Source organism: Rhincodon typus, chromosome 25 (assembly GCF_021869965.1).
Source record: "Rhincodon typus isolate 14 chromosome 25, sRhiTyp1.1, whole genome shotgun sequence".
NCBI lineage: Eukaryota > Metazoa > Chordata > Chondrichthyes > Orectolobiformes > Rhincodontidae > Rhincodon > Rhincodon typus.
This window is the reverse complement of record NC_063356.1, coordinates 2,275,779-2,289,909: the sequence shown is the minus strand read 5'-3', so window position 1 is coordinate 2,289,909 and position 14,131 is coordinate 2,275,779. Positions and strand designations below refer to the sequence as shown.

The 14,131-nt window shown below is 44.5% G+C and overlaps 1 protein-coding gene across 2 annotated transcripts in view; it reads right to left on the bottom strand.

Moving 5' to 3' along the window:
• Positions 1–14,131, bottom strand: part of srgap2 (SLIT-ROBO Rho GTPase activating protein 2) — a 98,616-nt gene that overhangs the window by 6,483 nt on the left and 78,002 nt on the right. Inside the window, exons 18-21 of one of the 2 annotated variants that reach the window (XM_048612089.1) lie at positions 8,906–9,086; positions 5,961–6,107; positions 4,852–5,182; positions 3,670–3,879 (exon numbers count right to left, since the gene is read on the bottom strand). In XM_048612089.1, the coding sequence (XP_048468046.1) occupies positions 3,865–3,879; positions 4,852–5,182; positions 5,961–6,107; positions 8,906–9,086 (674 nt within the window). In that variant the 3' untranslated portion in view covers positions 3,670–3,864. Of the gene's footprint in view, positions 1–3,669; positions 3,880–4,851; positions 5,183–5,960; positions 6,108–8,905; positions 9,087–14,131 lie in introns of those variants that run through there. The other variant, XM_048612088.1, reaches the window with a different exon arrangement.

Below are 14,131 nucleotides of genomic sequence, written 5' to 3'. Positions count from 1 at the left end.
ATCTATACACAGGACAGTGCAGCATTTACAATCCCAGCTATACACAGTCTAACAGTCCAACGCAGTCTAAATTTGATTCACACGGCTGTAGTTTTGCAGACGCAGCCTCTCTCAGATCTCAGACACCTCCTATTGGGAGGACACCTTTTCCTAGTCTCCCTGCTGTGCCCTGAGTTAGGAATGAACTGGGGGAAGGGTAGATGCGAAAAAAATCAAAAATAAAAAGATTCTGAAGAAAAAGCAAATATATGTTGAAGAGAAAAAGCTTTGTGATTCTGTGCCATAACCTTCAGAGTCTGGAATGCTTTGTTGAAAACAAAAATAAACAAAACAATTATTGTGATTTCAAAAGAATTTGTGTGGGGTTTGAGGTAATGGAGGATCACATTACAATGATCCAAGGGGCCCATGGCAACACAAGGGTTTTCTAGATACCAATGATCAAAGTTAAACTCCCAGTGGTCCCGGCCAATTCCTGCTGCAGTATATTGTTAACACATTGGATAGGCAAACAGCTCAACCAGTACACAGCCTTGAGTAGGAAACACTGTTAACTTTACTTTGTGTCCGCATTTTCCACTTTTCCCCTTCTCCTTCAGAAATTGCACACCAGGATCGGTTTGACCTAACTTCAAAGCTGACAATTCCCAAGAAATAAAGCTCACGTCTCTCCTCAACTGCACCACCCCCATCATCGTAAATCACTCAACAGTTACTCAAAGTGCCCAGACAGTAACGCTATCTTCAGGATCGTGTTCCTGCACTGAAGGCACATCAATAACAAGAACTTCTGAACATGTTGCTTTTCTCTTGTATGACAATTAACCAAGGGCTTTCTATTCCGTAGATGTTGTGCTGTCTGCTGTATGTTGGCAGGAAATGACAAGGGAACCTTTGATTCTACGGAAAGTAATATGCTAAAACCGGCACAGGAGCGATGGAACAGGGTCTACAGATTCACAAATCATTACCAGCAACAATATGCACTAACAAGGCCATCGACAGTTCAATATTTTGGTGGATGAGTGGGCAGACGCTTGGTTGAGCTTAATGAATATTGGGAGAAGTGGCTTAGCTGCAAATTCTTTTGTTAACCTTAACTAGTATAGTCCAGAAATTTCAACATTGTTGAAAAAGGGCACATTTTGTCAAAGTTTTTTTAATCTGTATTCATCAGGACAATTCACAAAAGGTGAATATAGGAGGAACGGCGAGTACATTTGCAGATAGTGCTGCAGTGGACAGCGAAGAGGGTTATCTCAGAGTACAACAGGACCTTGATCAGATGGGCCAAGGAGTGGCAGATGGGGTTTAATTGAGATGTGAGGTGTTGCATTTTGGTAAGACAGACCAGAGCAGGACTGATACACTTAATGGTAAGGGCCTGTGGAGCATTGCTGAACAAAGAGGCCTTGGAGTGCAGGTTCATATAGTTCCATGAAAGTGGAGTCGCAGGTAGACAGGATAGTGAAGAGGGCGTTTGGTATGCTTGCCTTTACTGGTCACTGCACTATAGGAGTTGGGTTGTCATGTACTGGCTGTACAGAACATTAGAATACTGTATTCAATTCTGGTCTGCCTGCTCTAGGAAACATGTTGTTAAACTTGAGAAGATTGCAGAAAAGATTTACAAAGATGTTGCCAAGGTTGGAAGACTTCAGCTATATGGAGAGGCTGAATAGGCTGGGGCTATTTTCCCCAGAGCATCAGAGTCTGAGGGGTGACTTATAGAGGTATATAAAATCATGAGGGGCATGGATAGGTTGAATAGTCAAGGTCTTTTCCCCAGGATAGGAGAGTCCAAAACTACAGGGTGTAGGTTAAATGCGAGAGGGGAAAGATATAAAAGGAACCTAAGGGGCAATTTTTTTCACGCAGAGGGTTTTTTAAAATTCATTCACAGAATGAGGACATTGCTGGCTGGGCCAGCATTTATTGCCCAACCTGAATTGTTTAGAAACAGCCACATTGCTGTGGGTTTGGAGTCACATGCAGGCCAGACCAGGTAAGGATGGCAGTTTCCTTTCCTAAAGGACATTAGTGACCAGATGGGTTTGTTCCCCCATAGATTCATCATTAGGCTCTTAATTCCAGATTTTTACTGAATTCAAATTCCACCATCTGCTGTGTTGGGATTCAAACCCTGGCCCATAGACCACTACCTGGTCTATGGATTAACAATCCAGCGATAATATCACTAGGCCATCACTAGTGTGGTGCGTACATAAAATAAGCAGCTGGAAGAAGTGGAGGAGGCTGGTACAATGACAACATTTAAAAGGCATCTGGATGGGTATATGAATAGGAAGGGTTTAGGGATATGGGCCAAATGCTGGCAAACGGGACTAGATTAATTTAGGATATCTGGTTGGCATGAACGAGTTGGTCTAACGGGTCTGTTTCCATGCTGTACACCTCTATGACTGTAAGACTGTAAATATGAATATGAAGGGGATCAACAGTTTATACTTGATGGGAATAGGTGCTGATTGGTTGGGAACTGGTCTTCACTGGTAGAGATGTTGCCATGGGGAATGTAGCATCATTTAACTGGTGTATCCTCAATGGCAACAGCTCTACCAATCAGAGTCTAGTAGCCAACCAATCAGCACCTGTTTCTCATCCAATATAAAATATTGTATGCATCAATGGGCCTTTTGGTGATTGGCAGTTTCGTTCCCTAAAGGACATTAGTGAACCAGATGGGTTTTTCCAACAATCAACAATGGATTCACAGTCATCATTAGATCGTAAACTCCAGATATTTATTGAATTCAAATTCCACCATCTGCGGGATTCGAACCCAGGTTTGCAGAACATTATCTGGGTCTCTGGATTAACAGTCCAGCAATAATACCACTAGGCCATTGCCTCCCTGGTTAAGTTGTTGGTGTTTGTAAAAGGTGGGGGGGGGGGGGGGAGCGGCGGTGATGGTAAGCAATGCATGGTCCCTCTAAAAGAGGATGTGCCTTTTCTATGCGTAGAGATTCGAAAAGGATGTCTGTGGCAGCAGCTTATGGATTTGCAGGTGCACAGAGCACCTGAATTAAAACATTCACACCAAAAGGCTGTATAATTTGCAGGCCAAACAGCAGTTTTGTTTTGTTATCAAGACAACAAGTTTTGAATTTAGCCAATCAATTTGAACCAGGTACTTAGATACCAAAAAAAAACAATTAAATTTAAATCTGATGGTTTTGACAACATAGGATCAATCCTATTGTAAGCAATATTGATATATCATCAAGGGTATGAAAGAAGGGGCAGTTGGGCAAAGACAGGAGAGCGAACTGCCATCTGCAAGAATTAACAGCTCTCTGCTCTCGAGAGAATCGCTAGCTCTCACAGTCATCTCTAAGTTTTAGAGAAAGCACCATCTAAATCTAAAGATACCTACGGCACAACTAGTTAATATTCCTGACAGAACATTCGATGGAGAAGGCATTCCTGACAGAAGGTTCAACAGAGAAGGCACAGAACATTCTGGAAGACATGTAACCTGGCTGTAATTTCGAGAGACTATATTCTATTATTTTTAAATTTTATTTTATGTAAGTGGAATTTGTATTTATTGGAATAGCATATCATAAGAATCTTGTTTCATTTGGAAACAGTTAGTAGTTAGAAGGGGTTTATTCGCTTTGTTAATAGTTTAGTTAATTTGTTCACTGTCAGAGTTAGATAAATAAATTGTTATTTGTTGATTGTAAAGTGAGCGTCAGGGGTTTATTTCACTTGACCACTATAAGTTGCTGAAAAAACAGACTCGCCCCGCCTCACACTCCGTTTAACAGATCACAGGGTGAGATGCTCCTCTCTGGGTGCTCCTCTCTTTCAGTTTTAGCTATCAGATGGGGGTCCACTTTATAACACTTTGTCCTGAAAAGAATTGAACATAAGGATCAAATCATTGCAGATTCTGGAATCTGTACTGAAAACAAAAAAATGCTGGAAATCACAGTGGGTCAGGCAGCATTCACGAAGAGAGAGCAAGCTAATGTTTTGATTCTAGATGAAGAGCTCTGATGAAGAGTCATCTAGACTTGAAACATTAGCTTGCTGTCTCTATATGGATGCTGCCTGACCCACTGTAATCTCCAGCAAGTTTTTTGTCACAAAAGTAAGGATATTGGACTTCAGTTACACAGGGCATCGGAGAGACCTCGTCTCGAATACTGTGCGCAGATTTTAGTCTCCTTGATTAAGGATGCAAATACATTGGAGGAATGTTACCAGATTGATGCCAGAATGAGTGGGTGATCCTTGATGGACAATGTGACAGGCTGGGCTTGTATCTACTAGACTTGAGAAACGTGAGGAGTGACTGATTGAAGTGTGCAAGATCCTGAACGGTCTCGACAAGGTGGATGTGGAAAGGATGTTTCCTTTTGTGGGCAAGTCCAGAATGAGGGGGCACTGTTTAAAATCAGGGGTGACCCTCTTGGAACAGAGGAGAATTTTTTTCTCTAAAAGTTGTGCGACTTTGGAACTCTCTGCTTCAGGAGGCTGTGGTGGTGGCCAGGGTTGGGGGTGGGAATTAGTTATTGAATATTGTGAAGGTGGAGACGGAGAGATTTCCTTGCCTGAGAAGCATCGAAGGGTTATCAGAAAGAGATGGGAATAGAGAACTCAAAACACGGGCAGGTCAGCCATGATCTAACTGAACAGTGAAGCACAGTCGAAGGGCTGAATGGCCTGTGCTTCATAAGTGGACAATGATTGTTACAGTAACTGGTAAAGCTCAGCGAGTCCCTATAAGCCTCACCATATCCTTGTATTTCTGGCTACACAGAGTGAAGATAGAGGCCAGCCAGCTTTGTGGGAGGCAGCTGAAGGAAAGGAGGATGGTACCTGGGCGATTGTCTCCGGATCCAGGGGCTTATGGTTGCTGAAGCTCTTGGACCTTCCCGCTGCCATCGCCTTGCGAACCTGCGGGCTGTCGACCCTATTGGCTGAGGGCCGGCGGGTAACCGCGTTCAGGCCCCCATGTGCCACCGCTGGCCGTTTATCCGCTGTCTCTTTGTTGCAGTTTGGGGTTACCTGGGCAGAGCTCCGGGGACTGGCTGAGGTTTGTGGTTCTCTGTCTGTAGGAGCTGGCACGAGCCCATGGCCAGCGACACCAGGTCCTTCAGTGGATCGGAAAGAGCGGCGGACACTGCTAGCCTCGGCCTTCTTCTTCTGCCTGAGTCAATAATCCAAAAGGTACAATTTACAACCAGAGAACTGTACAGCATTGGAGGCCATTACACTTAGAATCATAGAACCCCAGCAGTGAAGAAAGAGGCCATTCAGCCCATCGAGTCCACACTGACACCCAGAACCACATCTCCATCTCATCTCTGTAACCCTGAATTTCCTATGGCTAATCCGCCTAGCCTGCACATCCCTGGATGCCATGGACAACATAGCATGGCTAATCCAGCTAACCCATACATCTTTGGACTGTGGGAGGAAACCAGAGGACCCAGAGGAAACCCATACAGACACGGGAAGAACATGCCAACTCCACACAGACACAGGCTGGAATTGAACCCGGGTCCTTGGCGATGGAGTCACCATGCCACCCACTTCCAAAGAGCTCTTTAATTAATCCCACACTCGCACTCGCACTCTTTACCCGAAGCTCTGTGATTCCTCAGCTCCTCCTAGTATTTATCTAACCAGCAAATCTACAATTGGATTTGTAACTATCACAAGCACCAATTAATCAGTGCAAATCAATCTCCAGATAAAATCCTCTAGGTTAATCATCACTGGACACAGCCCTGAACAGCATTTTGAAAATCATGCAACTCATTTAGCACCGATTTCCAGTTTGGCTGAGAACAGTTACAGAGCCACTGGAGTTGCTTCCTGCTGTAGACAAGCCAGAGCACAGAGCATTCCCCTTTGAAAAGGCAAACTCTCTCTCTATTTTCACATCTTGTGTTCCCATTTTCAGACAGTAACTAGTTTCTGACCTGTTCAAGTTCGCTAAGTAGATATCAGCAACATGTCCTGTTGGTGAACTGACGCTGCCTTTACACAGGGGCTGTTCCACCGGGGGAGGGGCACTGCTCGGCTCAACGTCATCCTTTGGGCTCAACTGGTCAGAGAATGTGTCGTCACTGAGTGAGAGAGCGAGTGAGGGGTTCGAGGGAGGGGTAGGAGAGAGAGAGGAAGGGGAAGAAAAGGAGAAGGGGGAACAGAGAGGAGAAGAGGTGCATGAGGAAGGGAGAAATGAGAGTGCAAGTGAGAGTTTGGGTGAGCAGAGAACGTGTGGTTGGAGAGAGAGAAAAAGAGAGAGAGATAAATGTATATGTTATTGCACGTAAACATAAAACACATCAATTTAAAAGTACATTGAACATAAAAGTATAAAAATATCTGGAATGATTTTCCTAAAAATCTATGGGTTAAAGTTTGGGTAGTTAAATGTCTTACTCCATCAGAGGGTTATTAGTACTCAGTGAAACCCCTCCTGGGAACTCCCTTCAAACTGAGACACAAATGCCCCCCACCCACAAGTACACCTCCAGAGCTGCTGGCAAATCAGAGGCCAGCATCTCTTGTGCTCAGTGGTGCCAATTAAGGAGGCAGTGGCTGCTGTGGGAATTACAGCCCCAGGGATGCCCAGTCTCACAGAGAATGGATCAAGTTGAAGGTAGCTGATGGCAGGAGGAATCTCATGAGTTGGAGGCTGCCAGGAAGGTGTTGTATAGTGGGATCGGCAGCAAGGGTGGGTGAGGGTGCAGGCTCCACCTCAGCTCTCGATGCCAAGTACCTCTCAGTGCCTTTGAATGAGGGTCATGCCTGGCAATAACTGCCCATTTAAGGACATCAATTGGATCTTCCCATCTCCGCCTACCTTGACAAACATCAGGTAGAATGAGACAGGCAAGTTAGAGGAAAGGGCAGACAGGAGGCAAATGCACTAAATGTGGATAACTAAATGTGGCAAAACATTGCAAGAGGCAAGGGTAGGAGGGGAAATGTGTGGACAACAGAAAGGGACGGTAGGCTTTGGAATGATCAGAGGGTTCAATTACAAAATGTTGTGCAAGTGTGAGCATCGAGATGATTGGTTGGTTGTAGGAGACAGAGGGTGTCGGTGAAGGGCTGTTTTTCAGACAGGAGGCCTGTAACCAGCAGTATTCTGCAGGGATCGGTACTGGGTCCATTTTTGTTTGTCATTTATATAAACAATTTGGATGAGAATACAGGAGGCATGGTTAGCAAGTTTGCAGATCACACCAAAATTGATGGTATAGTGAACAGTGAAGAACGTTATCCAAGATTACAAAGAGATCTTGATCTATTGGGTCAATGGGCTGAGGAATGGCAAATGGAGTTTAATTTGGATAAATGTGAGGTATTGCATTTTGGTAAAACAAAAAAGGACATGACTTATACAATTAATGGTAGGGCCCTGGGTAGTCTTGTAGAACAGAGACACCTAGGGATTTAGGTACATATTTCTTTGAAATTTGGCCACAGGTAGAGAGGCTGGTTTAGAAGGAGATGTGAGGGGCAAGTTTTTTACACAGAGAGTGGTAGGAGTCTGGAACGTGCGACCAGGGGTGATGGTGGAGGCAGATACGATAGGGGCATTTAAGGGACTTTTAGATAAGCACATGAATATGCAAGGGATGGAAGGATATGGACCAAGGGCAGGCAAAAGGGATTAGTTTAATTTGGCGTCATGTTCGGCATGATATCACGGACTGAAGGGCCTGTTCACGTGCTGTTCTGTTCTATGTTCTATGTTGAGCTTGCACAGCATATTGGTCAAACCTCCTCTGAAGTGCTGTGTATAGTCTGGTCACCCTGCTATAGGAAGGATATTATTAAATTGGAGATGGGGTCAGAAAAGATTTACCAAGATGTTGCCAAGAATGGAGGGTTTGAGTTATAAAAATAGGCTAGGACTTTTTTCACTGGAGTGTAGGAAGTTGAACGATGACCATATAGAGGTTTATAAAATCATGAGGGCCATAGATAAGGTGAATAGCAAGAGTCTTTTCCCTATGGTGGGGCTGTTCAAAACAAGGGGGCACCTTTCTTACACAGAGGGTGGTTATTGTGTAGAATGAACTGCCAGACGAAGTGGTAGATGCAGGTACAGTTACAATATTTAAAAGACATTTGGGTAAGTACATGAATAGGAAAGGTTTGGAGGGGTATGGGCCGAATGCAGGCAAGTGGCACTAGTTTAGTTTGGGAACATGGTCGACATGGACCAGTTGGACCGAAGGGTCTGTTTCCATGGTGTGTGACTCTATGACTCTACTTAAAGGCCAACATATCTGGGTTTGATTAATAGGAGCATGGAATACAAGAGGGATGGTTAATTTATGCACAATGCCAGGCATTACATGCAGCTTTGGAGAGCTCATTATAGAAAGGTCATTAAAACATGGCACAGATTCACCAGGATGCTGCCAATGCTGATAGGTGAGCAGGATCTTCAGACAATAGCTCTGTATCCAGTGAAGTGTTTGTTTCATTTGCCACCTGTCTGCCCATTCTGGTAACTTGCCCAAAGCAGAGAGGTTTAACAGAAGATTTAATGAAATGTTTTCAAATCTTAAAGCCATTTGGTACATAATTTAGGGAAAGTTGTGGTTGTGGAGTCAATACACAGAGAATAGGGAGTTTGACTTTCTGTTTAAGAGGTCTGTTTCAGTCTGCAACGTGTTATCATAGGCAGTGGATGAGCAGACCACAACACCTTGTCTGGGAAACAGGAAGGAATATTTGTATCAGAGAATGATGCGAGGTCATGGGGAGAAAACTAGGCTTTCAATTGTTTGGATTGGCTAAGTGGCCTCTTCCTGTGTTGTCGTCTCTAATGGTTCCATGGTCTAACCCAGAGATTTGGAGCTCTATCTATCACACATCTGTCATGATTTTAATGAAAACTTACGTGTCCTGGACCACAATGTATTGATGTGGGACAAGTCCGTCTATTCCATTATGCCGACCCTCCCACCAATCCTCAGAAGCTCGGTGATAGAGCAGGAGGCTCGCGCCTTTCTTAAAGGAGAGCTCCCGAGCTGTGCGTCCAGTGTAATCAAACTTTGCAATGGCTTCTATCGGCTCACCTTCTGCAAAGAGAAGAGAAAAGTAAAGGTTTATTTCCATTTGGAACATTTCTTGCAATGAAAGTCCCAACCATTTCACCTCAAACTGGCCAGAGTCCCTCAGATCCCAGTACCTTCATATCAATTCCTTCGGCACAATCTCAAACGTAGTGGAGCCCTGATCGAAGACAAGCCAATGCCCATATAGATGCATTGTATAGAGTGGACAGAACTGAATGGCACTGAGGGGCAACTCTGCCCAATGTGTCTCTCTAAGTGCACAGCCTGAGCCTCATTGGGAGAGACCCCAGCGGAGGTAAACCCGAAAGTGAACCAGAGACCTCCCTGGTCTCTGTTTACATGCCAATGAGTGAGCCAGCAACTGGTTTGGGGGGTTGGTGTGGGGCTGCTGTTTGAAACAGTGTTGATAGGTAGTCCTATCACTGGACTCTATACCCAACCTCCTCCTTCCATTGACCCTCCTGGCTTTCAGTGTGTATAGCCTAAAGCTGTTTGCCCCATTATGACTCCATTTTGGGGCTCAGTGCGATTTAGGAAGGGTGCTGGAGAGGCCTGACAGTAGGGGGTCCAGGCCTCAGAGATAGTGACAGCTAAATTTCCGCATGTGAACCCCCGCCTTGAGGAGTTGACCCCTCCCCCACTTTGGGAAACACTGACCTCAAGGATTATTTGCAGAAATGATCACAATTACCTCCATTCGAGGAGGGAGAGTTTGAACCAACCTATTCCAATAGGAAATGGCCTCCACCACTTCTGTGGCAGAGATAGGCAAGATCTGAAACAACTTTTGTTGGTGCCTTGGTCAGAGCTCCAGATGAAGAACGTGTGGAGGTGTTATGGAGGCAGGAATAAGGAGCTGACTGCTGATGGCTCAGCTGTTGTTAATTTCAGTGGAAGGTAAAAGGGATGCTGTTTCAATCCATTCTTGGGAATTCCAGCGATTTTTAATTCCATTCTCTACTGACTTTGATCATTCCTTAAGTGTTACTGGGTGAGAATTCTGGAACTCACATGCTGTGTATCTACCTCACACAGACTGTGGGGGAATCAAGGCAGTGATTCCGCACCACTTTCACAAGGAGCATTGAGAAAACATCAAAAATTGGAGATTGCTTCATCATTCAATTCGATCACAGCTGATCATCCAACTCAGTCCTCTCATCCAACTTTCTCTACCTAATCTTTGATTCCTTCAGCCCTAAGAACTATATTGAACTCCGAAGTCACACGACACTAGGTTATAGTCCAACAGGTTTATTTGAAATCACAAGCTGCTCCTTTGTCAGGTGACATGGTCCACCCCAGTCCAACACTCGCACCTTCACATTATACCTAACGCTTCGAAAACATTCTATGTTTTGGCCTCCACCACTTCTGTGGCAGAGATAGGCAAGATCTGAAACAACTTTTGTTGGTGCCTTGGTCAGAGCTCCAGATGTAGAGCATGTGGAGGTGTTATGGAGGCAGGAATAAGGAGCTGACTGCTGATGGCACAAGAGAATACTAGTGACTCTGTGTTACTGTGTGGGCTGTCAGCTACAAATGATGGTTTGTTTTGCCAAGTTCAAGAGTCCAGTCCATACATTCCTGTCTCTGTAATCATTCTGGCACAGTCCTGCACATTACAGCATACATCAGAACGTGGGGAAGGGCTGTGCACTCATCTCACTTTGTTTTTAGCTGCATTCACTTCATTGGCCAGACTTTCCCCGGGATTGAAGTCAATGAAACAATGACATAGTTCAGGGAAAGCTACATGTGTGTAAAAGCCATGCGAGTAACACAGTGCTGACAGTGCTGAGGAAGCCCCTCACTGAAAGCCTGGGTCTTGCCAGCATTGGTTTTCCTGCCAATCCCTCTCCTCCATTGATGGGATGCAGCCGTTTCCCCCCACTGTCTGGTTTCAGTAGCTACCTTCATGTGTGAGTCGAAGACTCTTGTCCTGGGTCAATATCTATCATTCAGCCAACATCAGTGAGGATCAGCTGATCTGGTGGTTTACTTTTTGTCGATTTATTTATTTGTCACGCGTACTAAGTATTAGAATATATAAGTACAGCAAAAAGTGCACAAAACAAAAACCAGAATTAAAAGATTTAACAGACCAAAAGATAAGCATGAAAAAAATGTTCAGATCTCAGAGTCCCAAGTCCCATCTCCACAATGGTGTAGGCGCGACTTAATGACAGTAACGAGTCAAATTCCAATTTTCATCATCCTGCTACAGCAAGACTGAGATTTCCTGATTTATCAAACCACTTACTTCTGGGATCTTGCTGTGCAGTCACTGGCTGCTGCATTCTCTATATTATAACCATGGTCACTCTTACAAAGTGGTTCATTGTTTTGATACATCCTAAGAGCGATTTTTATTTATATTTTTTAATTATTTAGTTTTTTAAAAATTGAGACAATGGGCACTCTGTACGTATCCAACACAAAAAGCAAAATCATCCAAGATCTACTGCTGCCTTCATCATCTGAGCAGAGGCTCCTGGCCAACGATGACAGCATGGGCTGTAGGGGTAAGAGTCACAGACCAGGGACAGTTTCTCTGGATAAAGGAGAAACTATTTAGGACTGAGATAAGGAGAAATTTCTTCTCTCAGAGGCAGATACCACTTTGGAATTCTCTGCTCTGTGGAGGCTCCATCATTGAAAATTTTCAAACAGAAATTGATAGATTTCCATCAAACACCTAGAGCTATGGAGATAATGCAGGAAAATGATATTGAAACAAATCAACCATCATCTCAATGAATGATAGGATGGATTCAAAGGGCTGAATGGCCTCCCCCTCTCCTGTTTTGTATGAACTTGTGAAGGGAGTAGAAACACTGGATGGTTTCTTCTTTCCCCAGCACAAGGGCTGTACTCAATCTCCACACTCTTAACTTCACCCCCTGAATGGGACCCAGTGAACTGAATAACTGGACACAGGAACTTCCTCTCTGTGCAGCTCCACCCCTGTTTGAATTGGTCCCCCCACCCCCTGAATATCAGTATCATGCAGCACTGAACCTCTGCAGCTCTCAGGTCACAGACACTGAGAAAGGAATTAGGGTCAGGGTTAGGATCCTTCAAAGCTGGTGTCTTTTTGTTCTTATAAAAACCAGGATGAGATGTACAGTCAATACTGGCCCACTGCATTCACAAAGGAACACTCAGTAAACATACACAGTCTGGGGCAATTGTGGCTTTCACGCCCAGAGATGAGGAGTTTGTCTTATGAAGAGCGATTGAGGAGTTTAGGCCAATACTGTCTGGAGTTTAGAAGGATGAGAGGAGATCTAATTGAGGTGTATAAAATGTTAAAGGGGGACTGACAAAGTCACTGCAGAGAGGATGTTTCCTCTTGTGGGATAAACTAGAATGAGAGGTCATCATTTTAAGAAAAGGTGGGACAGATTTAAAACAGAGATGAGGAGGAATCACTTCTCCCAAAGGGTGATGAATCTGTGGAAATCACTCCCCCAGAGTGCGATGGATGCTGGGACATTGAGTAAATTCAAGGAGGAGATAGATTTTTAATTAGTAATGGATTGAAGGGTTATGGAGAGCTGGCAGGAAAGTGGAGTTGAAGCTGAGATGAGATCAGCCATGATTGTATTAAATAGCAGAGCAGGCTTGAGGGGTTGAATGGCCTCCTCCTGCTCCTAGTTCTGATGTTCTTATACCATGCAGGGAAATAGAAGGCCAAGTATGACAAGCATCCAAAAGATGGAGCAAAAATGAGAGTTTTAATGATAAGTTTTTATTTAGTTTTGGATGTAGATGTTTTGGGGGATGGTGTGAAACTGGGAGGATCAGATGTCTTTAAACATGGTCCCTCTTTACATTCCATTGAATCAACAGCAGCTGAGCCTCAGTTGCAGCAGTTCCTTGGTCAGATTGTGTTAAAATCAGTGAGAACTTCACCCACATTCCCATTATTCTTTACACCACAGTTAGGAAAGGGTCAAGTCCGCTCTTGTTGCTGAGCTAACACTCAGTGTCACCACATGCACACTTTCACATACACATACCCCTGCTGCCAACTGACGGAGCTAGACAATAGGGAATGGAACAAGGCTTATTACACTAACTCATTCTCCAGCACAGGAACTAAAGAACACAAACCACGTTGTAGGAAGGTGACCCTTTCCTTCAGGGCAGGTCAACTAGATGAAAAATAGCCTTGTTCGTGCTGTTAAACTGCACGTCAGAACATCACAAGGCTCTCAGTGTAGCGTAACAGAGCAATCAGAGCGACCTGAAGTATCACAGACAGTCTGAAGCACACAGTCTCAGCCTGATTCACACATGCCTTGCTTACGCACGTGATGTATCCACACACTCCTCCAATGGAGCCTAGGCACAGAGTGCCAAGAGCAGGAAGGATCGAGACAGGAATTCCAACTATTCCCCGCAGATTTCACCCAGGAGAAATGTCTAATTCTGAAACCACTACAGCTTTAGTAAAACAAAACGGAAACAGCTTTGAAGGTTCGGATTCCTCCCCCACTCAATGTCTGTGACAGGACAGCTGTGGCTCAGTGTGATACTGAACATTCTCAGCTCCTCCTGTGACACAGCCGCTCGGCCAAGTTGTGCAGGAGGCTCTGGGGGATGGGGCAAGTTGAGCTCTGCACTAACCCTTCAAGTACAACAATCTGCATTTATATAGCACCTTTTATGATGTTAAAAGACACGAAAGAAGTGGAAACCAAACACAATTTAGCACCAAGTTACAAACAGAGATATTAGAACACGTGACCTAAAGCAAGGGCAAAGATGCTGGTTTTAAAGGGTGACTTGAAGGAAAAGCGCATAAGTCAGGTTCTGAGAAAGAATTAAGGAGCTTTGAGCTTAGGCAAATGAAGGGACAGTTATCAGGAGATGATGTGGGTTGTGAGACTGTGGAATTCTCTTCCCCAGAGAGGCATAAAGGCAGGTCACAGCACAGAAAGAGACCCTTCGGTCCAACTTGTCTGTGCTGACCAGACATTCCAATCTGACCTAGACCCATTTGTCAGCATTTGGCCCATATCCCTAAACCCTTCCTATTC